We start from the raw sequence: 23,926 nt of genomic DNA, 5'->3' as shown, positions 1-23,926 counted from the left end.
ACAACGCTCAAACTAGGCCCTTATTTCATCAGGTGATTGGTTTTCCTTCAGAGGCGTTAGTTTGTTGAGAATGAGGGACAGAGTTGTGTTTATTGTACTAACCATTTCTAGAACCTATAACTATTCAACGGGCTGAACCTCCATGGCAACCAGGGATCACATTGATTTACGTTCATGGTTGTCAATGCAGTCCCCATATGGACTATGGACAGAGCCAAATTGTCTCAGTCCCCATATGGACTATGGACAGGGCCAAATTGTCTCAGTCCCCATATGGTTAGGGCCAGATTGTCTCAGTCCCCATATGGACAGTGCCAGATTGTCTCAGTCCCCATATGGACTATGGACAGGGCCAAACTGTCTCAGTCACCATATGGACAGGGCCAGATTGTCTCAGTCCCCATATGGTTAGGGCCAGATTGTCTCAGTCCCCATATGGACAGTGCCAGATTGTCTCAATCCCCATATGGACAGGGCCAGATTGTCTCAGTCCCCATATGGACTATGGACAGGGCCAAACTGTCTCAGTCACCATATGGACAGGGCCAGATTGTCTCAGTCCCCATATGGACTATGGACAGGGCCAAACTGTCTCAATCACCATATGGACAGGGCCAGATTGTCTCAGTCACCATATGGACAGGGCCAGATTGTCTCAGTCCCCATATGGACTATGGACAGGGCCAAACTGTCTCAGTCACCATATGGACAGGGCCAGATTGTCTCAGTCACCATATGGACAGGGCCAGATTGTCTCAGTCCCCATATGGACTATGGACAGGGCCAAACTGTCTCAGTCACCATATGGACAGGGCCATATTGTCTCAATGCTTTGCATTCCTAATTAAAATTGGTCACAGGGTTGATTTGCCTGTTGGCCTGTAATTTGTTTAATGTTGTTTAATAAATGTCTAAACCTCCGTTCCGTCTCGTCTGTCTCCTTAAACCTTTCATTATGGACTGTGTTAAAACTCAGGAGGATAGACTGGGCCGCCAGGAGAGACCATTCATTTTGGCTCGGGGAGCTAACGGACTTGGAGCCGTGAAAATGCGTAGTTTTATAAACAGTTGGCTCCCCAAATCAACAGATGCAGCGATATTTAACGGAGAGTTATTGAGCTTTAGCCATGACTGGTTTCCTAATGGGCCTCTCACCCTCATTGTTTATACTGACTTTAAGCTATAGCAAATGTTTGAATGTAGGATATTATTTAACTAGCTGGCAAATGAAAACCTTTATGTAAGCAATGTGGTATTGGAAAATGTATAAATAAAATGTCAAAGTAATGCTTTGACATTTTATTTCATATCTGATTCATGTCCATCAGTCTTGAAATATCCGTATTCACTCTGCACCTACCAAATCATGGCTATTTAGATGTTTGCTTAGGTTGCTTAGAGTGACAGCTCAGTGCCCCTGAAAGTTGCAGTCGCGCACACACACACACGCACACACACACACACACACACACACACACACACACACACACACACACACACACACACACACACACACATACATATACATGCACGCACGCACGCACTTACTACCAGTCCCAGACAAATATTCCCTGTGAATTTGAAGTGGGACTTGGATTTGACACATTCATTTAACAAGTGCCTCATTTCAATATACAATTTGTGTAATGAAGTTTAAATATCAAGAAATACAGTCTGGGCCTGTTACTACAGCTGCACTGTTTCGGAAAACTATTATTTGTGGTTTATTAAATAGATAATAAATAAATTCCCATACAAATGACAAACAAAGCCTCTATCCACACAGAGACTACAACTCTATCCACACAGAGACTACAACTCTATCCACACAGAGACTACAACTCCATGTCCTAAATAGCTCATTAGACAGCATTCAAACACACCACAATATTTTACTACAAACATCAGACAAAATACTTTCATGCCAAATTGACTGGGAGGAGGGTGGTCCAAAATAGGGGAGGGTTGTGTAGTTTTTGGGGGGCACAGGGGAGGGTTGTGTAGTTTTTGGAGGGCACAGGGGAGGGTTGTGTAGTTTTGGGTGGCACAGGGGAGGGTTGTGTAGTTTTGGGTGGCACAGGGGAGGGTTGTGTAGTTTTTGGGGGGCACAGGGTAGGGTTATGTAGTTTTGGGTGGCACAGCAGAGGGTTGTGTAGTTTTGGGGGCACAGGGGAGGGTTGTGTAGTTTTGGGTGGCACAGGGGAGGGTTGTGTAGTTTTGGGGGCACAGGGAGGGTTATGTAGTTTTGGGTGGCACAGGGGAGGGTTGTGTAGTTTTGGGGGCACAGGGAGGGTTGTGTAGTTTTTGGGGGGCACAATTGGGGGGTTGTAGAGTTTTTGGGGGCACAGGGGAGGGTTGTGTAGTTTTGGGGGGCACAGGGGAGGGTTGTGTAGTTTTTGGGGGGCACAATTGGGGGGGTTGTAGAGTTTTGGGGGCACAGGGGAGGGTTGTGTAGTTTTCCCAGGTTTACATTTGCTCTTCTGCTCGTATTTTCCCTATTAACAATGGCTTGACTTACTTTTGATATTACCCTAATAAAGTTTAGAAACAGTTGTGAAGGTTTGTTATGGTGTGGCTATTACTAAGCTTTAGCTACTGCAGGTCTACGATATGAAGGTAGTGCGCCCCGTCACTCAGACTGACTCCGACAGTTGAACTTGAGGAAGACTGTTTCAAACCTACCAGAGTTACAGTGCCTTCGAAAAATATTCAGACCCGTTGACTTTTTCCACATTTTGTTACGCTACAGCTTTTTTCTAAAATGGATTACATTTTAAAACATCCTCAGTAATCTACACACAATACCCCATAATCACAAAGCGAAAACAAACAACCCTTTTCTCTGAGACTCAAAATTGAGCTCAGGTGCATCCGGTTTACATTGATTCTCCTTGAGATGTTTCTACAACTTGATTTGAGTCCACCTGTGGTAAATTTAATTGATTGGACATGATTTAGAAAGGCACACACCTGTCTGTATAAGGTCCCACAGTTGACAGTGCATGTCAGAGAAAAAACCAAGCCATGAGGTCGAAGGAATTGTCCGTAGAACTCTGAGACAGGATTGTGTTGAGAAACAGATCTGGGGAAGGGTACCAAAACATTTCTGCAGCATTGAAGGTCCCCAACAACACAGGGGCCTCCATCATTCTTAAATGGAAGATGTTTGGAACCAACAAGACTCTTCCTAGAGCTGGCCGCCCGGCCAAACTGAGCAATTGGGGGAGAAAGGTCTTGGTCAGGGAGTTGACCAAGAACCTGATGGTCACTCTGACAGAGCTCTAGAGTTCCTTTGTGGAGATGGGCGAACTTTATAGAAGGACAACCATCTCTGCAGCAGTCCACCAATCAGGCCTTTACGGTAGAGTGGCCAGACGGAAGCCACTCCTCAGCAGCAGGGACTGGGAGACTAGTCAGAATTGAGGCAAAGATGAATGGAGCAAAGTACAGAGAGATCCTTGATAATAACCTGCTCCAGAGAGCTCAGGATCTCAGACTGGGGCGAAGGTTCACCTTCCAACAGGACAACGACCCTAAGCACACAACCAAGACAACGCAGGAGTGGCTTAGGGACAAGTCTCTGAATGTCCTTGAGTGGCCCAGCCAGAGCCCGGTCTTGAACCCGAGCGAACATCTCTGGAGAGACCTGAAAATAGCTGTGCAGCAATGCTCCCCATCCATCCTGACAGAGCTTGAGAGGATCTGCAGAGAACAATGGGAGAAACTCCCCACATACAGCTGTGTGTCACGTCCTGACCTTAGAGAGCCGTTTTATTTCTGGGTCAGGGTGTGATGTGTTTTGTTTTTCTATGATTTTGTATTTCTATGTTTTGGCCGGGTATGGTTCTCAATCAGGGACAGCTGTCTATCGTTGTCTCTGATTGGGAACCATACTTTGGTAGCCTTTTCCCCTCCTTTCAGTGTGGGAAGTTAACTTTGTTTGTGGCACATAGCCCTTAAGCTTCACTGTTGTTTTGTATTGTTTTTTTGTCAGCGTAATTTCTAATAAAGGGTATATGTACGCTCACCACACTGCGCTTTGGTCCTCTTCATTCGACGGCCGTGACACTGTGCCAAGCTTGTAGTCAGACCCAAGAAGACTCGATGCTTACTGTGTAAAGGGTCTGAATATTTATGTAAATGTGATATTTTATTTTTTATTTTTTATAAATTAACAAAATATTCAAAAAAAACTATTTTTGCATTGTCATTATGGGGTATTGTGTGTAGATTGCTGAGGATTTTTTTTATTTATTCAATCCATTTTAGAATATTTTTTTACCTGAGAAATAAAATCAATCAATCCAAACTGTGCAGCAGCCAATTGATGAATGGAAAGAGACATCTGTTACAAAACAGCATAAAGTTTAATGACATTCGTAGATTGTGAAGCCAAGCCTTCGATACTGAGTAATTCTACAAGGTAGGGAAGGATGTATTCTCTGTTTGTAGAGATTGACTATTCACACTGTAGATATGTCAATCTATCGTGGTGTTGAAAATGCAAACCATGATATTGAAGTGCCCGAAGATGGTATGCTTTGTTTATTGGTTGTGTGGTGCATTGGCACAGAAACCTGTTTTGTGTTAAGTTCATTGCATTTATTTTATATAATTATAAATATGGCATAAAAATGTTGAAAATTGAATTTCCCCCTAGCTGATCATTGTCTACTGCCGGATCTGATTGTACTGTAATGAAATAGGCAGGGAGAGTGAGCTCGTCTGTGGTGGTCGGCGAACCCTAAACCTTCTGGCCCGTACCCCTGCGTGGCATCAACTGTACCACGAACCCTAAACCTTCTGGCCCGTATCCCTGCGTGGCATCAACTGTACCACGGAACCATGCTGAAGTAGCAAAGTCGATATCCCCGGTTATAAACACAGGGTCGCTACAGGGATTGTTATTTGTGGTCGTAAACATTATTTTGAGTCAATTTTATGAGCGTGTTGAATTTATTTTACAGTACAAGGGGAGGGTCATGTGAAAATATTTCTAACTTTGGGGAGAGGGGTGCATTTCTTTCAATGGCACCTTGAGTTGGACCAGTCCCCCCCAGTAAATTGTTGGGTTGGGTTTAGTTCATGCTGATGAATTATTATCATAGACTTGTGCCACATTGAATAGAAGAAGTCATGGGATGTAATATCACATGCGTCCTGTTTGACTTTCAATAGCACTTATAGTTAAGGAAGAGAGAAAGTAATTACATTCACCATGCCTAAAACAATATGACTCGTCTTTATCTCGACTGAGCATCCCAAATGGCACCCTACTCCCTATATAGTGCACTACTTTTGACCAGAGCCCATGGGGAATAGGGGGGATAAAGGGAATAGGGTGCCATTGAGGAGGGATCCCTAATAGTTGAGAAAGAGAGGAAGTAAGTTGTGTTTATTTACCATGAGTATAGCAAGATTTTATCTTGATAGATATGGCATTGCACCTTTAACAGGCAAACGTGATTCACTACACTCATAATGAAGCCCTAGATTGATCTGCCTCTCCAATTTCCAAAGGCTTCAAGAAAGAAGGGCAGTTTCATTATGAATTCCACAGAATGTTGCTAGGCTATGCCTTGACTATTGGCCTACCTTGGATCCAAATTTCCTTGACCATAAACCATGTTTTTCCCCCTCTCTTCTCTTGGAGCGACCATGATGCCATGATCTTTTTCATTTGAAGAGTGGTGCTGATGTTGTCATCACTAAGAGCTTATTGAAAACATTTGTCAGGTTGTGCTGGTGTTTTTGCAGGTGATGGTAATGGTACAGCACATGCCTCGGCCTCTGGCTGGAGTGCACTGGAAGCAGGTAAATACAGGAGCCTTGTCCAACTGACTGGCTCCCCCTAGTGCAGTTTTATAGGTTTTGTCCAAGTCCCAGTGGCTTGTTGTTAGTGTTATTCCCGTCAGCAAGAGATGTCAAATAGCCAAGATGGTACAGCAGGCTGCTGAGGGGAGGACGGCTCATAACAATGGCTGGAACCAAATGGAAACCAAGGATTTGATATATTTGATACTATTCCACCTGTTCTGCTCCAGCCGTTACCACGAGCCCGTTCTTGTGACACCAACCTCCTGTGTAATCAAATAAAAAAAAAAAAATCAAATTGTATTAGTCACATGCGCCAAATACAACAGGTGTATCACCTTGCAGTGAAATGCTTACTTACGAGCCCCTAACCTACAGTGCAGTTTCAAAAAATACGGATAAGAATAAGAGATAAAAGTAACAAGTAACTAAAGAGGAGCAGTAAAAAATAACAACATATACAGAGGGGTGGCGGTACAGAGTCAATGTGCTGGGGGGGGGCACCGGTTAGTTGAGGTAGTATGTACATGTAGGTAGAGTTCATTAAAGTGACTATGCATAGATGACAACAGGGAGTGGCAGTGGTGTGGAGAGGAGAGGGGAGCAATGTGAATAGTCTGGGTAGCCTTTTTGACTAGATGTTCAGGAGTCTTATGGCTTGGGGGTAGAAGCTTTTTAGAATCCTCTTGGACCTAGACTTGGCGCTCCGGTACAGCTTGCCGTGTGGTAGCAGAGAGAACAGTCTATGACTAAGGTGGCTGGAGTCTTTGACAATTTGTAGGGCCTTCCTCTGACACCGCCTGGTATAGAGGTCCTGGATGGCAGGAAGCTTGGCCACAGTGATGTACTGGGCCGTTCGCACTACCCTCTGTAGTGCCTTGCGGTCGGAGGCCGAGCAGTTGCCATACCAGGCGGTGATGCAGCTGTAGAACCTTTTGAGTATCTGAGGACCCATGCCAAATCTTTTCAGGCAAATTGGAGTGGGTCTAGGGTTTCTGGGATAATGGTGTTGATGTGATCCATGACCAGCCTTTCAATGCACTTCATGGCTACAGACGTGAGTGCTCCGGGTCAGTAGTCATTTAGACAGGTTACCTTAGTGTTCTTGGGCACAGGCACTATGGTGGTCTGCTTAAAACATGTTGGTATTACAGACAGGGATAGGTTGAAAATGTCAGTGAAGACACTTGCTGGTTGGTCAGCGCATGCTCACAGTAATATGGCTAATATTGCTGTAATTGTTGAATTGAAAATAGAAATTGAATATAAAAATATAGATATTGAGATGTATCCAGTACACATTGTCAAAGTATTTTAAGTCATGATGCATGACACAAAAACACATTTACTTTCCTATGGCTTTAAAGTTGCAAAAGTTACAGAAAAGTGATATCTCACGTACCTCGTGATATCCAGTCAGTGATCTATCACATGGATCAAAATCATTCAACCTGCTGAACTGCTGTCAAAGTCACGCCCACACTGACGACGCACATGATTAGGGGTGTTAACCTGCGATGCGTTGCAGTGGCGTAGAGCTAATCTAGCTACTGGATGCTAACAAGTCTCTCTCTTTATATTGAGGAAAAATACGATCTCACAGTGGAAGACAGTTAGTCAGCCAAGTATCGGACAATATACATCGCATCTTCACTGGATTACTGCGCGTGAGGAGATTCATCGTTGCATTTGTGTGTAACGTTAGCTAGCCTGCTTGCTAGTTCGTTAACATCCAGCTAGCCTGTCAGACGGGCTGTTTGAAAGGTGGGGAGCCTACTTTGCTGCATTTAACGACGCTCATCATTCCACATGGTCGCTGCTGGTATAAGGTTAACAGTATGGATGTTGTCAATATACTAGAATTGAATACGTGAAATGTCATCGACCCACATTGTCTATTGCTACAGGTGACCGCTAGCGAGTTCTGTTACAGAGCTTGCCCTTCTGTCTCAGTCCGAAACAGAGCTAGCTTGTTGTCACCTGTAGCAATAGACAAAATAGGTCGACGACACTTCATGTATCCAAATTCAATTATAGCACATTGACAACAACCATACTATTAAACACTTACCAGCGCAGAACATGTGGAATAGCTAACTTAGCCACAGTAATATCCCAACCAAGAAAAACAAGTCTTGGTCTGACAAGGAAGTGCTGCACTTCTCTCTGACTGTTTTCAGGTTCAGGCTCGTTCTGATTTGACAGCTAGTTAACAGTTGATTTACTTTGTCATGCACTGCAACGGTGTGTTGCAACTCAGTTTGTTTGTATCCAGCATAGGACATGTCATGTGGCTGTTTGCACTAGTTACAGTTGCCACATAAAGTGACGCCACTGAGCTAGTCATGATGTTACTGAACATCATCGCCAGTGAGAATATAATGGAGATTGCACCGTTTTAAGCACATGAATAATAATCACATTGTGTTGGTGTTCTCTCCATTCGCCCGACTTTTACCATAGACTACATTCTTTGACATGTCAAACATGCATGTTTTCTCTCTTTGCAGGGTGGTGAAACCAGATGAACAAGTTTGAACCCTTTCTGACCACCAAATGAAATCCTAAATATCTCCAGCCTTCAGACAGGCACAATGGAGGAGTCAGATGTGGAGCGTGAGTGACCTCTATTCATAGTTGTGTCCTTAGGCCATTACCTCTTTTAATATTGGCTATCCCTTGCATGCTGTTTGGTGGTATGAAGAGACCCCAGGTCTCTCATTTGTGTCTCACTCCTCTACGTCTATTCTGTATTCTCTCACTCCTCCTCCATGTCTATTCTGTATTCTCTCACTCCTCCTCCACGTCTATTCTGTATTCTCTCACTCCTCCTCCACGTCTATTCTGTATTCTCTCACTCCTCCTCCACGTCTATTCTGTATTCTCTCACTCCTCCTCCACGTCTATTCTGTATTCTCTCACTCCTCCTCCACGTCTATTCTGTATTCTCTCACTCCTCCTCCACGTCTATTCTGTATTCTCTCACTCCTCCTCCACGTCTATTCTGTATTCTCTCACTCCTCCTCCACGTCTATTCTGTATTCTCTCACTCCTCCTCCACGTCTATTCTGTATTCTCTCACTCCTCCTCCACGTCTATTCTGTATTCTCTCACTCCTCCTCCACGTCTATTCTGTATTCTCTCACTCCTCCTCCACGTCTATTCTGTATTCTCTCACTCCTCCTCTACGTCTATTCTGTATTCTCTCACTCCTCCTCCACGTCTATTCTGTATTCTCTCACTCCTCCACGTCTATTCTGTATTCTCTCACTCCTCCTCCACGTCTATTCTGTGTTCTCTCACTCCTCCTCCACGTCTATTCTGTATTCTCTCACTCCTCCTCTACGTCTATTCTGTATTCTCTCACTCCTCCTCCACGTCTATTCTGTATTCTCTCACTCCTCCTCTACGTCTATTCTGTGTTCTCTCACTCCTCCTCCACGTCTATTCTGTATTCTCTCACTCCTCCTCTACGTCTATTCTGTATTCTCTCACTCCTCCTCCACGTCTATTCTGTATTCTCTCACTCCTCCTCTACGTCTATTCTGTATTCTCTCACTCCTCCACGTCTATTCTGTATTCTCTCACTCCTCCTCCACGTCTATTCTGTATTCTCTCACTCCTCCATGTCTATTCTGTGTTCTCTCACTCCTCCTCCACGTCTATTCTGTATTCTCTCACTCCTCCTCTACGTCTATTCTGTATTCTCTCACTCCTCCTCCACGTCTATTCTGTATTCTCTCACTCCTCCTCCACGTCTATTCTGTATTCTCTCACTCCTCCACGTCTATTCTGTATTCTCTCACTCCTCCTCCACGTCTATTCTGTATTCTCTCACTCCTCCATGTCTATTCTGTGTTCTCTCACTCCTCCTCCACGTCTATTCTGTATTCTCTCACTCCTCCTCTACGTCTATTCTGTATTCTCTCACTCCTCCTCCACGTCTATTCTGTATTCTCTCACTCCTCCTCCACGTCTATTCTGTATTCTCTCACTCCTCCTCCACGTCTATTCTGTATTCTCTCACTCCTCCTCTACGTCTATTCTGTATTCTCTCACTCCTCCTCTACGTCTATTCTGTATTCTCTCACTCCTCCTCCACGTCTATTCTGTATTCTCTCACTCCTCCTCCACGTCTATTCTGTATTCTCTCACTCCTCCTCCACGTCTATTCTGTATTCTCTCACTCCTCCTCCACGTCTATTCTGTATTCTCTCACTCCTCCTCCACGTCTATTCTGTATTCTCTCACTCCTCCTCCACGTCTATTCTGTATTCTCTCACTCCTCCTCCACGTCTATTCTGTGTTCTCTCACTCCTCCTCCACGTATTCTCTATTCTGTGTTCTCTCACTCCTCCTCCACGTCTATTCTGTATTCTCTCACTCCTCCTCCACGTCTATTCTGTATTCTCTCACTCCTCCTCCACGTCTATTCTGTATTCTCTCACTCCTCCTCCACGTCTATTCTGTATTCTCTCACTCCTCCTCCACGTCTATTCTGTATTCTCTCACTCCTCCTCCACGTCTATTCTGTATTCTCTCACTCCTCCTCCACGTCTATTCTGTATTCTCTCACTCCTCCTCCACGTCTATTCTGTATTCTCTCACTCCTCCTCCACGTCTATTCTGTATTCTCTCACTCCTCCTCAACGTCTATTCTGTGTTCTCTCACTCCTCCTCCACGTCTATTCTGTGTTCTCTCACTCCTCCTCCACGTCTATTCTGTATTCTCTCACTCCTCCTCCACGTCTATTCTGTATTCTCTCACTCCTCCTCTACGTCTATTCTGTATTCTCTCACTCCTCCTCTACGTCTATTCTGTATTCTCTCACTCCTCCTCCACGTCTATTCTGTATTCTCTCACTCCTCCTCCACGTCTATTCTGTATTCTCTCACTCCTCCTCCACGTCTATTCTGTATTCTCTCACTCCTCCTCCACGTCTATTCTGTATTCTCTCACTCCTCCTCCACGTCTATTCTGTATTCTCTCACTCCTCCTCCACGTCTATTCTGTATTCTCTCACTCCTCCTCCACGTCTATTCTGTGTTCTCTCACTCCTCCTCCACGTCTATTCTGTGTTCTCTCACTCCTCCTCCACGTCTTCTCTCCCCGTCAGAGGTGACCCTGGCCCTGCTGGATTCAGCCAATGACAAGGATCCAGTGGTCAGGGAGCAGGTCAGGAAGTCCATACTGACCCTGGGGAAGCAGCAGCCTAACAAGGTCCTGTCCATGTGCCAGGACTACCTGGTCAAGCACCCCAAGGTCAGACACCACCACTACTACTGCCACTTACTGTTGATTAGAGAGACTGGAACACTGTAATAGAAAGTCCCCAGTCTCATTAGCAATTTATGCAGAACTTGATGTGGCCCATGTTTGTAGGCTATCTGTGTCTGTGTCTGTATTTGTGTTGAGGTAGGTGGTACTCAATGCTGGCCTATGTAAACATTGCGCTCTGTTAACAATATTAATATAATCTTTTTACTACCAAGACCCAATAAAATTGTAATACAAGCCTGATGTTTAAAACCTACTGTGGCAGTCATATGTTTCCATTGTACCTGAATAACAGCATAGATTTCTAGTTCTGTTTTTGAGGTGTCGTTCCTCTTAATTTCAGCCATTTATCTGTCCTGTCAACATCCTTGATGTAACTTTCACTCTCAAAACATGGGAAGTGGAGGTGTGACAGTGAAAGGGTTCTTAGATATGAGAAGGCTACTGTACTGTGTGACCATAGCCCTCTGATGCAAGTGCAATTTCAGACAGCACCAATGCTGCTCTGTGCTGCAGATTTCCTTACAATGCTGGAGAGATAAGGTTTTAGAGTTGTATTAGTGGTTTGCATGGGATATGCATGGTATACATCGTCCAATGAAATGCTCACTTGCAGGTTCCTTCTCGACAGTGCAACAACAATATGAAATGATAAAAGATTGCATTAGGATGTGATATGTTCTAACATGAAGAAATAACACACATCCTTCCAGAAGCTGGAGACCTTATCATCACTTCTCTGTTGACTGGGACTCTGCATGTGCTGCACCAATGATATGAATACAAAAGAGATGATGAAATGTACTGTATGGGAGAGACTTTTCATACAGGCCACTGTGTTGACATTAATGCATGTAGACTTAAGGCCTGTGTTTTGAAGTGAATTACAATGTAAACTTATTTTCCTGCAGCTTATCGTTGGGCACAGAGTCGTCATACTGCAGACGATTGAGCTGATTTTGAAGACCAAGATAGACGATATCAGTTACCTGAAAATCAAAAGCATAATTTCTTTGGCCTCCGATGAAATGACCCGATCAAAGGTTAGATTGTTTCTGATTGTTATTTGGTCTCATCTGAAATACAAAGTTGGTCATTAAATTTCTATGCTTTTAGCCTAATATTACATGTACTCTAGTTATTCTTCTGAGAATGTACTTGATTTATCAGTGGTTATACTTTGTTCTATCATTGAGGCCATTGCATCAAGCTGAATACATGAATAGTATCTGTTAGTTTTTGTATTTACATGAAAACAATGGCCCAGGGTTTGATTTCAACAGCTCAGTTTTCATGTTTTTACAGGATGTTGTACCTGATTGGCAACAGGCAGCCAGCAATATTCTGGTTGCTGTGGGAAACAAGTACATCAATGACATCATGGAGGAAATCCTCAGCAAGTTCCAGCCAGGGATCCTGCCTCATTTTTTTGTGGTCCAAACATTATCAAGTCTCTCTGAATCCAATGGTAGGCAAACACCAGACACAACGGTGTCAAGCACACTGTATAGAGCTGTCTAAATAATGAGGCTGCTGACATGTATCCTTTCTGTCCTGTCACCTAGCTTCTGAGAAGCACACTGTATAGAGCTGTCTAAATACTGAGGCTGCTGACATGTATCCTTTCTGTCCTGTCACCTAGCTTCTGAGAAGCACACTGTATAGAGATGTCTAAATACTGAGGCTGCTGACATGTATCCTTTCTGTCCTGTCACCTAGCTTCTGAGAAGCACACTGTATAGAGCTGTCTAAATACTGAGGCTGCTGACATGTATCCTTTCTGTCCTGTCACCTAGCTTCTGAGAAGCACACTGTATAGAGATGTCTAAATACTGAGGCTGCTGACATGTATCCTTTCTGTCCTGTCACCTAGCTTCTGAGAAGCACACTGTATAGAGATGTCTAAATACTGAGGCTGCTGACATGTATCCTTTCTGTCCTGTCACCTAGCTTCTGAGAAGCACACTGTATAGAGCTGTCTAAATACTGAGGCTGCTGACATGTATCCTTTCTGTCCTGTCACCTAGCTTCTGAGAAGCACACTGTATAGAGATGTCTAAATACTGAGGCTGCTGACATGTATCCTTTCTGTCCTGTCACCTAGCTTCTGAGAAGCACACTGTATAGAGCTGTCTAAATACTGAGGCTGCTGACATGTATCCTTTCTGTCCTGTCACCTAGCTTCTGAGAAGCACACTGTATAGAGATGTCTAAATACTGAGGCTGCTGACATGTATCCTTTCTGTCCTGTCACCTAGCTTCCGAGAAGCAGTTTTGTCTTTTTACAAAGACTATCCCCCTCAGTGTTTTCAAATTGCTTAGAGATCTCTTGGCATTGTAATAGAGGTAGAGTCTAACGTCTAATCTGACTTTTGTTGACAGTTTATGGCATGGTGCCGTTTCTCAATGCCATCTTGGGCACCATGCTCCCAATGCTGGGCATGGCCAAGCAAGACAACATGAAGTGGGTGTTCTCCTCTGGTAGGACTAGATGCACTATGTCCAACATACTGTAGCGTTATATTATTATTATTGTACATGGTTAAACATGCATTACCAGACCCAGTTTATAGACCTTCCCTCCTTCTCCCAGCTCTGTCCCACTTCAGTGAGAGTATCCTGGAGTACCTAGCCAACCTGGACAAAGCTCCCGACCCGACGGTGAGAAAGGACACGTTCTCCAGCGAGATCTACGCAGCCTACGACATCCTCTACTGCAGCTGGCTCCAGAGCAGGGAATCCAAGGTACACCACATGACATTAAGAGGAGCAGGAAACCAATTTATTTCTCCTAATTACATTTGTCTCAACGGTCCCTCTGTTGTAGGGATGTCTTGATGAACACAACCCCTTAGACTGTGTGCTGGTATTTATAGGGAAGGGAGGAGAGGTCCACAGTCACAGCCAGGTCAATGACTGATATCTGATGAATAAAGACCTTGAGGAGAGTTTCCTGAACATATTTGCCTGGTTAATTCTCAGCAAGGTTATGCAGAAATGTTTTCTTGTGGTTTCTGAGTAGAGGACATAATCACAGTGCAGGTTGGTCTAGGCTTGTGGGCTAACAAATAGTCCCTTATCTGTAATCTGGTCATAAACTCTGTATTCCTCCATTTGGTTATGACAAGATGAGCCACAGAGTAACTGCAGCATAACTGCTGCTCTCTTCATGTTTGAGAATGCCAGAAGTAACATGACTCCCCGTCTCTGCATTGGTAAACAGATTTCTGCTTCAGTTAGATGTGGACTCGGTTGATTCAATCTTTTTCCAGTGGTTGTATGTGTCCCAAATGGCATTGTATTCCCTAAATCACGTGTCAAACTAATTCCATGCAGCGCCAAGTATCTGCTGCTTTTCACTCCTCGCTTGTACTTAATTGATGAATTAAGGTCACTAATTAGTAAACAACTCCTTACCTGGCTGTGTCTAGGTCTTGAGAGGAAAAAACAAAAACCCGCAGACACTAGGCCCTCCGTGGAAAGAGTTTAACACCCCTGCCCTATAGTGTGCACTACTTCTGACCAGAACCCTTAGGGTTCATAGGGTTCTGGTCAAACCTGATGCTGCTGTATCTGGTCAAAAATGGTACACTGTAGAGATTAGGGTGCCATTTGGGACGCAATCCTAGTGTGGTGTTTCTCTCTCTCTCCCTGGCTGGGGCTGTAGCTATGACTAACTGTGGTGTTTCTCTCTCCCTGGCTGGGGCTGTAGCTATGACTAACTGTGGTGTTTCTCTCTCCCTGGCTGGGGCTGTAGCTATGACTAACTGTGGTGTTTCTCTCTCCCTGGCTGGGGCTGTAGCTATGACTAACTGTGGTGTTTCTCTCTCCCTGGCTGGGGCTGTAGCTATGACTAACTGTGGTGTTTCTCTCTCCCTGGCTGGGGCCGTAGCTACGACTAACTGGTGCTTCTCTCTCTCCCTGGCTGGGGCCGTAGCTACGACTAACTGGTGCTTCTCTCTCCCTGGCTGGGGCTGTAGCTACGACTAACTGGTGTTTCTCTCTCCCTGGCTGGGGCTGTAGCTACGACTAACTGGTGCTTCTCTCTCCCTGGCTGGGGCCGTAGCTACGACTAACTGGTGCTTCTCTCTCTCCCTGGCTGGGGCCGTAGCTATGACTAACTGGTGTTTCTCTCTCTCTCTCTCTCCCTGGCCGTAGCTATGACTAACTGTGGTGTTTCTCTCTCTCTCTCCCTGGCCGTAGCTACGACTAACTGGTGTTTCTCTCTCCCTGGCCGTAACTACGACTAACTGTGGTGTTTCTCTCTCTCTCTCTGGCCGTAACTACGACTAACTGTGGTGTTTCTCTCTCTCTCTCCCTGGCTGGGGCCGTAGCTACGACTAACTGTGGTGTTTCTCTCTCTCTCTGGCTGGGGCCGTAACTACGACTAACTGTGGTGTTTCTCTCTCTCTCTCTCTCTCTCCCTGGCCGTAGCTACGACTAACTGTGGTGTTTCTCTCTCTCTCTGGCTGGGGCCGTAGCTACGACTGACGGTGGCAGAAGCAGTGGGATCCATGAGTCACCTGATGGCCCATGATAAACTGGAGGAGCAGCTTCCCAAACTCATTCCCACAATCCTCTCCCTGTACAAGAAGAACACGGAGCATTACGTCATCAGTAAGGTAGGTCGGCCTCTAATGACCGCTGCTGGTGTTCTATACAGGGAATAAAGTGCTGTATGTGAGGCACCCAGAGAGTTCAGCAGTTTGCCTGGTCCAGATCTGTGTGTGTAATAGTTTAGCTAACTCTTCTGACCTGCCAGTGTCCTGTCAATCAGGTAGGGCCCCCAGGAGGTAGGGCTCCCCCAGGAGGTATGCTTGTCATGTTCTCACGCCAAGATGTCTGGTTGTCTTGGCATGACAGTTAGCTGTAGTTAGCTGTGGAGTTGACTGAAGCACATACTGATTCAGACCAGGGTACTCTGCAGTCTGGCACTATGGTATTTATGTTGATTGGGACTTGCATTTCTTCTTTAATGGAGTCCTACTCTCCCAGTCATTCATCAGTCCTGTATCAGTATTTAATCTAAGTTTCCCAACACAGTCTGCTCTGCTCACTAGTCAGCTCATGTTGTTTTCACCTCCCCTGCAGAGCCTGTGTCAAGTTCTGGATGCTTCTGTGAACATGGGCAGCAGAGTTCTGGAGGCTCAGATCGACAGCCTGCTCACTAATCTAAACCAGCAGGTACGGCAAAGTGACAGTCCCCTGATGGCACAGTACAATGCCATGTTGAGGGAGCTAGCATGCAAGCATTTCACTGCACCTTTTACACATGCTGCACACTGTTGATGTAACTAATAACATTTGATTTGAAAGTACTTCTTTGAACACACAAAGCTTCTGGTCACTCCGCCTGGGCTGTTTGCACAATGTCAATAGGATGTTTTTCTGTATTTAGCATAGCTAGTAATACTAGAGACTCACTATAAGGTTTCTCTATAACAGGATACATAATAAATCACTTCCTGTTGTAGTCACATGGTTTGTGACTCGCCCTATGCGCCTTTGAAATTTCAAATTGGTTTGATTGCACTTAGGTCAAGATCAATTATACTGAATCAGGAACAAACTTCCTTTTCAATATGGATTGGTTGATTTGTATGAATAATAGTTAATGTACCTACATGTACAGTAATTCTCATTTTGCGCCCCCTCCAGGTTTGTGCACCTGTTGACTACAGCAACCCACTGACGGTGAAGAATCACAACGAGGTATTGAGATGCTTCAGCATTCTAGGTTGGTTGTCTGTTCTTCAATAATCCGTGTGTGTGTGTTGTTCTCTGGGTTTATTGGATTGAGAGGTCAGGGTTGTAGTCATTTAAGTGAATGTTACAGATAGAAATGCGTTGAATAGAATTGACACGATTCCTTATTCTACATGACAATCACAACTGTTCTACCCAATCTATTTCTACTGGAAGGTTCTAGAACAGGCCACCTGACTTGGTCTTTGTTAGACCAGTCAGTGGACCAGTGTGTGGAGTTGTAATCCAGGAGTAATTTGCTGCCTGTTGGGGAGGGAGGGATTGAAGCAACAGTCCCCCTGCCACACAGACACAATGCTGCTGCAGCAATATGCCACATGTCTGTTTTCACTGCTCTTCCAACTTATGGAGTTTGGCTTGAAGACCTTCTGGCTGCAACGTGTAGAAGGATTTTATGAGGGGCTGGTCATCATAGTTTGGACTGTGAGCATTCTGTGTGCTTGCATCTAGATATTACTGTCTGGGCCTAATATTTATTATTTTAGTAATAAAACATCCTAGATCTGAATGAATGAAATATTCTTATTAAATACTTTTTTCTTTACATAGTTGAATGTGCTGATAACAATCACACATTATCAATGGAAATCAAATTTATCAACCCATGGAGGTCTGGATTTGGAGTCACACTCAAAATTAAAGTGGAAAACCACACTACAGGATTATCCAACTTTGATGTAATGTCCTTAAAACAAGTCAAAATGAGGATCAGTAGTGTGTGTGGCCTCCACGTGCCTGTATGACCTCCCTACAATGCCTGGGCATGCTCCTGATGAGGTGGCGGATGGTCTCCTGTGGGATCTCCTCCCAGACCTGGACTAAAGCATCCGCCAACTCCTGGACAGTCTGTGGTGCAACGTGGCGTTGGTGGATGGAGCGAGACATGATGTCCCAGATGTGCTCAATTGGATTCAGGTCTGGGGAACGGGCGGGCCAGTCCATAGCATCAATGCCTTCCTCTTGCAGGAACTGCTGATATACTCCAGCCACATGAGGTCTAGCATTGTCTTGCATTAGGAGAAACCCAGGGCCAACCGCACCAGCATATGGTCTCACAAGGGGTCTGAGGATCTCATCTCGGTACCTAATGGCAGTCAGGCTACCTCTGGCGAGCACATGGAGGGCTGTGCGGCCCCCCAAAGAAATGCCACCCCACACAATGACTGACTCACCGCCAAACCGGTCATGCTGGAGGATGTTGCAGGCAGCAGAATGTTCTCCACGGTGTTTCCAGACTGTCACGTCTGTCACATGTGCTCAGTGTGGACCTGCTTTCATCTGTGAAGAGCACAGGGCGCCAGTGGCGAATTTGCCAATCTTGGTGTTCTCTGGCAAATGCCAAACGTCCTGCACGGTGTTGGGTTGTAAGCACAACCCCCACCTGTGGACGTCGGGCCCTCATACCACCCTCATGGAGTCTGTTTCTGACCGTTTGAGCAGACACATGCACATTTGGTCTGCTGGAGGTCATTTTGCAGGGCTCTGGCAGTGCTCCTCCTGCTCCTCCTTGCACAAAGGCGGAGGTAGCGGTCCTGCTGCTGGGTTGTTGCCCTCCTACGGCCTCCTCCACGTCTCCTGATGTACTGGCCTGTCTCCTGGTAGCGCCTCCATGCTCTGGACACTACGCTGACAGACACAGCAAACCTTCTTGCCACAGCTCGCATTGATGTTCCATCCTGGATGAGCTGCACTCACTGAGCCAATTGTGTGGGTTGTAGACTCCGTCTCATGCTACCACTAGAGTGAAAGCACCGCCAGCATTCAAAAGGGACCAAAACATCAGCCAGGAAGCATAGGAACTGAGAAGTGGTCTGTGGTTTTTACCTGCAGAACCACTCCTTTATTGGGGGTGTCTTGCTAATTGCCTATAATTTCCACATAATTTCCACCTGTCAATCAGTGTTGCTTCCTAAGTGGACAGTTTGATTTCACAGAAGTGTGATTGACTTGGAGTTACATTGTGTTGTTTAAGTGTTCCTTTATTTTTTTGAGCAGTGTTTTATATATTTTCAGATCTGGGTAATTTCCTTCACATTGTATAATATAAAATGATCATGGAATTGTATTAATTGGTTCTGTTACCTACATGGTACGGTACTAGGCCGATATACCATATTCAGAGTTCCAGACTGTTTTCCCTCTTCAACTAATACAAGACTCCTTGTGTCTCAAGAGGCACCCTACTCTCTATATAGTGCTTTACTTCTGACCAGAACCCTATAGGCCCTGGTCAACAGTAGTGCACTATAAAGGGAATAGGGTGCTATTGTGAACAAGGTCTTTGTTATTCTAGAACACGGAGCTGCTGCAGAGAAACTACATGATGGACACCATGTCCTCCTGTAATGAGATAATCCATGATTTAGATTTACATTTACATTTAAGTCATTTAGCAGATCTTAGATGGTGTGACTTCACTCAGAGGTAAATGTGTTTCAACTTTAAACAGTGGTCTGACTCAGTGCCATACGCTTCCTTCCTTCTCAGCCAACACCTTCCCAGACCGGCTGGTCATGTTTGTGCTTCAGAAACTGGAGAACAGTAATGAGAGGATCCGCATGGGCTCCCTGGCTGTGCTCCGACACCTCATCAACTCCTCCAGTAAGACTGCTAATTAGTCTGGCTCAGGCCTGTCTGCACAGGACAGGAGGCACTTACTGCAGTGTATATATAGACACTACTACAGACTAATACAGTAAATATATATAGGCACTACTATTAACTTCTACCTACCGTATAGTCACTACTCTGCTACAGTATACATATAGACACTACTATTAATTTACTACAATATATACAGTACCAGTCAAAAGTTTGGACACCTACTCATTCAAGGGTTTTTCTTTATTTTACTATTTTCTACATTGTAGAATAATAGTGAAGACATCAAAACTATGAAATAACACATATGGAATCGTATAGTAACCAAAAAAGTGTTAAACAAATCAAAATATAGTTTACATTTTAGATTCTCCAAAGTAGCCACCCTTTGCCTTGATAACAGCTTTGCACACTATTGGCATTCTCTCAACCAGCTTCACCTGGAATCCTTTTCCAACAGTCTTAAAGGAGTTCCCACATATGCTGAGCACTTGTTGGCTGCTTTTCCTTCCTAAAAGGCACCTAAAGATTTTCAGACCATGAGAAACAAGATTCTCTGGTCTGATGAAAGCAAGGTTGTACTCTTTGGCCTGAATGCCAAGTGTCACACCTGGAGGAAACCTGGCACCATCCCTATGGTGAAGCATGGTGGTGGCAGCATCAGGCTGTGTGGGTGTTTTTCAGCAGCAGGGACTGCGAGACTAGTCAGAATCGAGGCAAAGATGAATGGAGCAATGTACAGAGAGATCCTGCTCCAGAGCACTCAGGACCTCAGACTGGGGCAAGGGTTCACCTTCCAACAGGACAATGACCCTAAGCACACAGCCACTCCTGCATTGTCTTGGCTAAGGGACAAGTCTTTGAATGTCCTTAAGTGGCCCAGCCAGAGCCTGGACTTGAACCTGATCGAACATCTCTGGAGAGATAGCTGTGCAGCAACGCTCCCCATCCAATCTGACAGAGCTTGAGAGGATCTGCAGAGAAGAATGTGAGAAAATTCCCAAATACAAGTGTGCCAAGCTTGCTGCGTCAGACCCAAGAAGACTTGAGGCTGTAATCGCTGCTAAACGTGCTTTAACAAAGTACTGAGTAAAGGGTCTGAATACTTATGTAGATGTAATATTTCAGTTTTTTCGATTTTGATAAATTAGCAAAAATGTCTAAACCTGTTTATGCTTTGTCATTATGAGGTATTGTGTGTAGATTGATGAGGGGGGAAAAAACTATTTAATACAGTTTAGGATAGGGCTGTAACATAACAAAATGTGGAAAAAGTCCATGGTGTGCTTCACATAATGGCATCAGTTGGATTTTATTTAGCGGTTATCCCTTGTCCTAACAGTCGACACATCTTCACCACTTTTACTTGTTCGACACACTTCCCACAAACACGTCACTTGCAGGGGGACAACGGTGTCTTGGGTTCTGTTCTTTGTGCATCTGTCTCCTCCCTGGGAGCTGTGTGCAATTTGCCTCGTGCAAAGGCTCATGGGGAATCTGCTGCTGCCTTGACTCTCCTATGTCTCTCAGGTAGCCCATATGCCAGACTCGTGATGAAGTCTCTCCTGGGCATGGTGTTGGCCATGCACTTCTTGAACAACGTGTGTGTGTGTGTGTGTGTGTGTGTGGTGACAGCAGCCAAGTCAAGCATGTTGTAAAACACAGCAACAGGCCAGCAGTGGGTGCCTCCTTTCAGAGTGCAGCTGTACCATCTGATCAAAAACATCCATACCAATGTATGGTGTAAAACCATTCAAATAATGATATGCCCTCTTAACAGGTTCTAAATCCAGTTCTGTTTGTGATATATTAAGATTCTAACAACCCGTGTCTTTTTATGGAGACTTATTTAAGGGAAGTCAAGAACGAAGGGGGGAGGCATGACTTAAATGGCAGAGTAATAAAATACATTCATGAACAGTCAAAATGACCACATTAGCAGTTAGTGTTATTTGACCCTGTTCTCTGGATTTGAAAGCATCACTGGTACTTACAAAGGACTTGTTTTGATATGAAATGACCTCATGATGTTACTCAAGGCTTTCTGTCTGTGCTCTAGCATCCATTATGGAGTCGAAGAAGCTTCTCATCCTGGCCAGCATCAGGCAACCACTGGCTGACCACAGCAATAAGGTAACCTCATGCCGTGTAAATATTGAACTGTTACAATTTGGCATAGTTTTCTCTCCTAAAAGGCATAGAAAATGAACACAGTTTCAATGACCCATATCCATGTGCTGTAAAACAACACATTTTCCATTGGGAAACATATCACACTTTATGGGCCATTTCCCCAGACATGCATTAAATCTGGTCCTGGTTTGACAATCACTTTCAATAGACTATAACATGTCTTTTAGTACAAACATATGCTTAATCAGGAAACCGGCGATACATTTTATTCTTGTTGTGTTGTATTAGTATTTTGCTTGACCTCAGACAGAGATCAATCATTGCCCCCTGTAGGTGAAGAAGAGGGTTGTCCAGGTGATCAGTGCCATGGCTCACCATGGTTACCTGGAGCTGGAGGGAGGAGACCTGCTGGTCAAGTTTATCATCCAACACTGTGCTCTCCCCGACACCTACTATGTACGTTTGTCATATCTACAATCCCTTTTGGTCTGAAGACATTATCCTTGGCGAGGGATTAGCATGACATTGTAAATGGTGGATCAGTTCAAATTACTCTCTGACGGTGGTCCGTGTGTTTCTAAAGAACTGTGTGTGGGTTTGGTCTGTTGCAGCGTCCAGGCCAGCGCCCCAGTGACCCAGAGGAAGTAACCAATGAGGCGCTGCGGAGCATGTGTGACAACACACTTCACCTCTTCACTACGACCGTGGGACGCCTGACTGACGTGAGTCTACTGCATGGAGATAAGAGTTCTCTCTCGGCAGGCAGGCAAATCCATCACCTGTTTTCTTCTCTCACATTATTTATCTGATCAGCATATTTATGCACAAACATATTTTGTCGTTCATGAAATCATTTCAAGTAGAGAGGCAGTGAACAAATGACATTTTAATGTTTGTTCCTGCTGGAAAAACGGCTTTTGAATACATCGAAGCCAAGTCACACTTAACACCAAACATAATACTGTTTTATGAGAAGAGGGTGGAATTGCTATAATATGGAGTTTTGTGTAAAGAAGCTCAGTCAGTTCATATTTTCCTATCATCAGATGTCTTGAGGTGAAAACCAGCTCACATCAACAGACCCTGTCTGTTTTACAGCCAATCACTCTGCTCTTAGTTACTTGTTCCTTTGCAGTTCCCAACATCAACACTCTGAGATGATATGTCTCTTGTATTACTTCCCACTGGAAGCTATGAGACAAGGCATTGATAGAGACTGAAGAGAACAATGATTTACCATGCCTTCATGGTATTACATCTCTGCAGAATTGGGTTCAAATCATACATGAAATATTTTGTTTGATTTATAGCTCTGGGTTTGATTTAGCATGCCTAGGAGCTCTGGGTTTGCACTTTTGTGACTATTCTATTGGTTCAATTGCACCAGGCAAACTCAATCTTGTGATATTACTGTACATCTGTGGCAGGTGCTGTGTTGCATGTTGTACTACCTGACTGTCTGACTGTCTGTCTGTCTCTTCAGGTCCTGTGGCCCATGTTGCTGTACTACCTGACCCCAGGTCAGTACTCCAACGCCACCGCACCGCTCTGTAAGAGCCTCACGCTGCTGGGAACCAAGAAGAGAGCCTCCCAGGAGCCCAACTTCAACATCGACTTCAACGAGCATGGTAGGTGTCTTTTAGAAGAAGGAGCTCCATTTACTAGGTGTGCAACAGAAATGTATTTTTTCTATCCCTTCCTCCCTGGTAGACATTTACAGTAGGTTCATACACATTACATTCATATTAACAAAGCATTATGATGTCATCACCATGAGCCGGGGGATCTGAGCTGGGGGGGGTCTTTTCCTCCCTCCCTTTCCCACTCAGAGTCAGTCTGGCGTTTCCGTATTGGGATTCGGCACACAGTCCCTTTAATGTAAACGAGATGGTCGCAGCCCGGGCCCACTCCTCGTCAGCACTTCTTTGGGATTGGGAATGTTTTCGTTTTTTTCTTCGTTGAAACTGTATTTTATACAGCCATTTTGTTCTCATTAAAGGGCTGTTGGTCGGTTCTTAGAGGCCAGACAGACCAGAGTGTCTGGTTCTGATTAGCTGAATGAGAAGCCACATTTATCACTAAATAAAGCACTAGCGTCAGCTGGGTCCTGAACTGTAAGGTCATTGTTTCAATGATTAAGCTGAACTCTTTGTGGGGAGAAGTATGAGCCTGGCCAGTTAATCATTCAGTCATTCATTATAATGTTTATTCTCATCTGTTTCTTCTTTCTAATTCAGTTAATCTTCCCTCCCCACATATACTGATGGTGCGGCTCTTGGTGAGTATGAAACCCTAATGACAGGCCACTTGAATGCTCATGGATTTCAGTTTGCT

The 23,926-nt window shown here is 44.7% G+C and overlaps 1 protein-coding gene and 1 long non-coding RNA gene across 4 annotated transcripts in view; one reads left to right on the top strand and one right to left on the bottom strand.

Annotated features, from left to right (window-relative positions):
- Positions 1–4,348: 4,348 nt before the first annotated feature.
- On the bottom strand, positions 4,349–7,304 carry LOC135575152 (uncharacterized). Its single transcript, XR_010465720.1, has 2 exons — positions 7,217–7,304; positions 4,349–6,080 (listed from the first exon to the last, which is right to left on the bottom strand). It is a non-coding gene; the product is annotated as an uncharacterized LOC135575152 (long non-coding RNA).
- A 41-nt stretch (positions 7,305–7,345) lies between these two features.
- mroh1 (maestro heat-like repeat family member 1) overlaps positions 7,346–23,926 on the top strand; it is a 44,144-nt gene continuing 27,563 nt past the window's right edge. For all 3 annotated transcript variants that reach the window (XM_065027554.1, XM_065027553.1, XM_065027552.1), the window contains exons 1-16: positions 7,346–7,578; positions 8,325–8,430; positions 10,932–11,077; positions 12,004–12,135; positions 12,398–12,560; positions 13,475–13,573; positions 13,686–13,837; positions 15,574–15,714; positions 16,184–16,276; positions 16,751–16,829; positions 19,346–19,459; positions 21,519–21,592; positions 21,926–22,048; positions 22,204–22,314; positions 23,076–23,220; positions 23,830–23,870. In XM_065027554.1, the coding sequence (XP_064883626.1) occupies positions 8,409–8,430; positions 10,932–11,077; positions 12,004–12,135; positions 12,398–12,560; positions 13,475–13,573; positions 13,686–13,837; positions 15,574–15,714; positions 16,184–16,276; positions 16,751–16,829; positions 19,346–19,459; positions 21,519–21,592; positions 21,926–22,048; positions 22,204–22,314; positions 23,076–23,220; positions 23,830–23,870 (1,635 nt within the window). In that variant the 5' untranslated portion in view covers positions 7,346–7,578; positions 8,325–8,408. The remainder of the gene's footprint in view (positions 7,579–8,324; positions 8,431–10,931; positions 11,078–12,003; positions 12,136–12,397; positions 12,561–13,474; positions 13,574–13,685; positions 13,838–15,573; positions 15,715–16,183; positions 16,277–16,750; positions 16,830–19,345; positions 19,460–21,518; positions 21,593–21,925; positions 22,049–22,203; positions 22,315–23,075; positions 23,221–23,829; positions 23,871–23,926) is intronic.

Source organism: Oncorhynchus nerka, linkage group LG14 (genome assembly GCF_034236695.1).
Source record: "Oncorhynchus nerka isolate Pitt River linkage group LG14, Oner_Uvic_2.0, whole genome shotgun sequence".
Lineage (NCBI taxonomy): Eukaryota > Metazoa > Chordata > Actinopteri > Salmoniformes > Salmonidae > Oncorhynchus > Oncorhynchus nerka.
The sequence above is the reverse complement of the archived record's forward strand: the minus strand, read 5'-3'. Positions and strand labels throughout refer to the sequence as shown.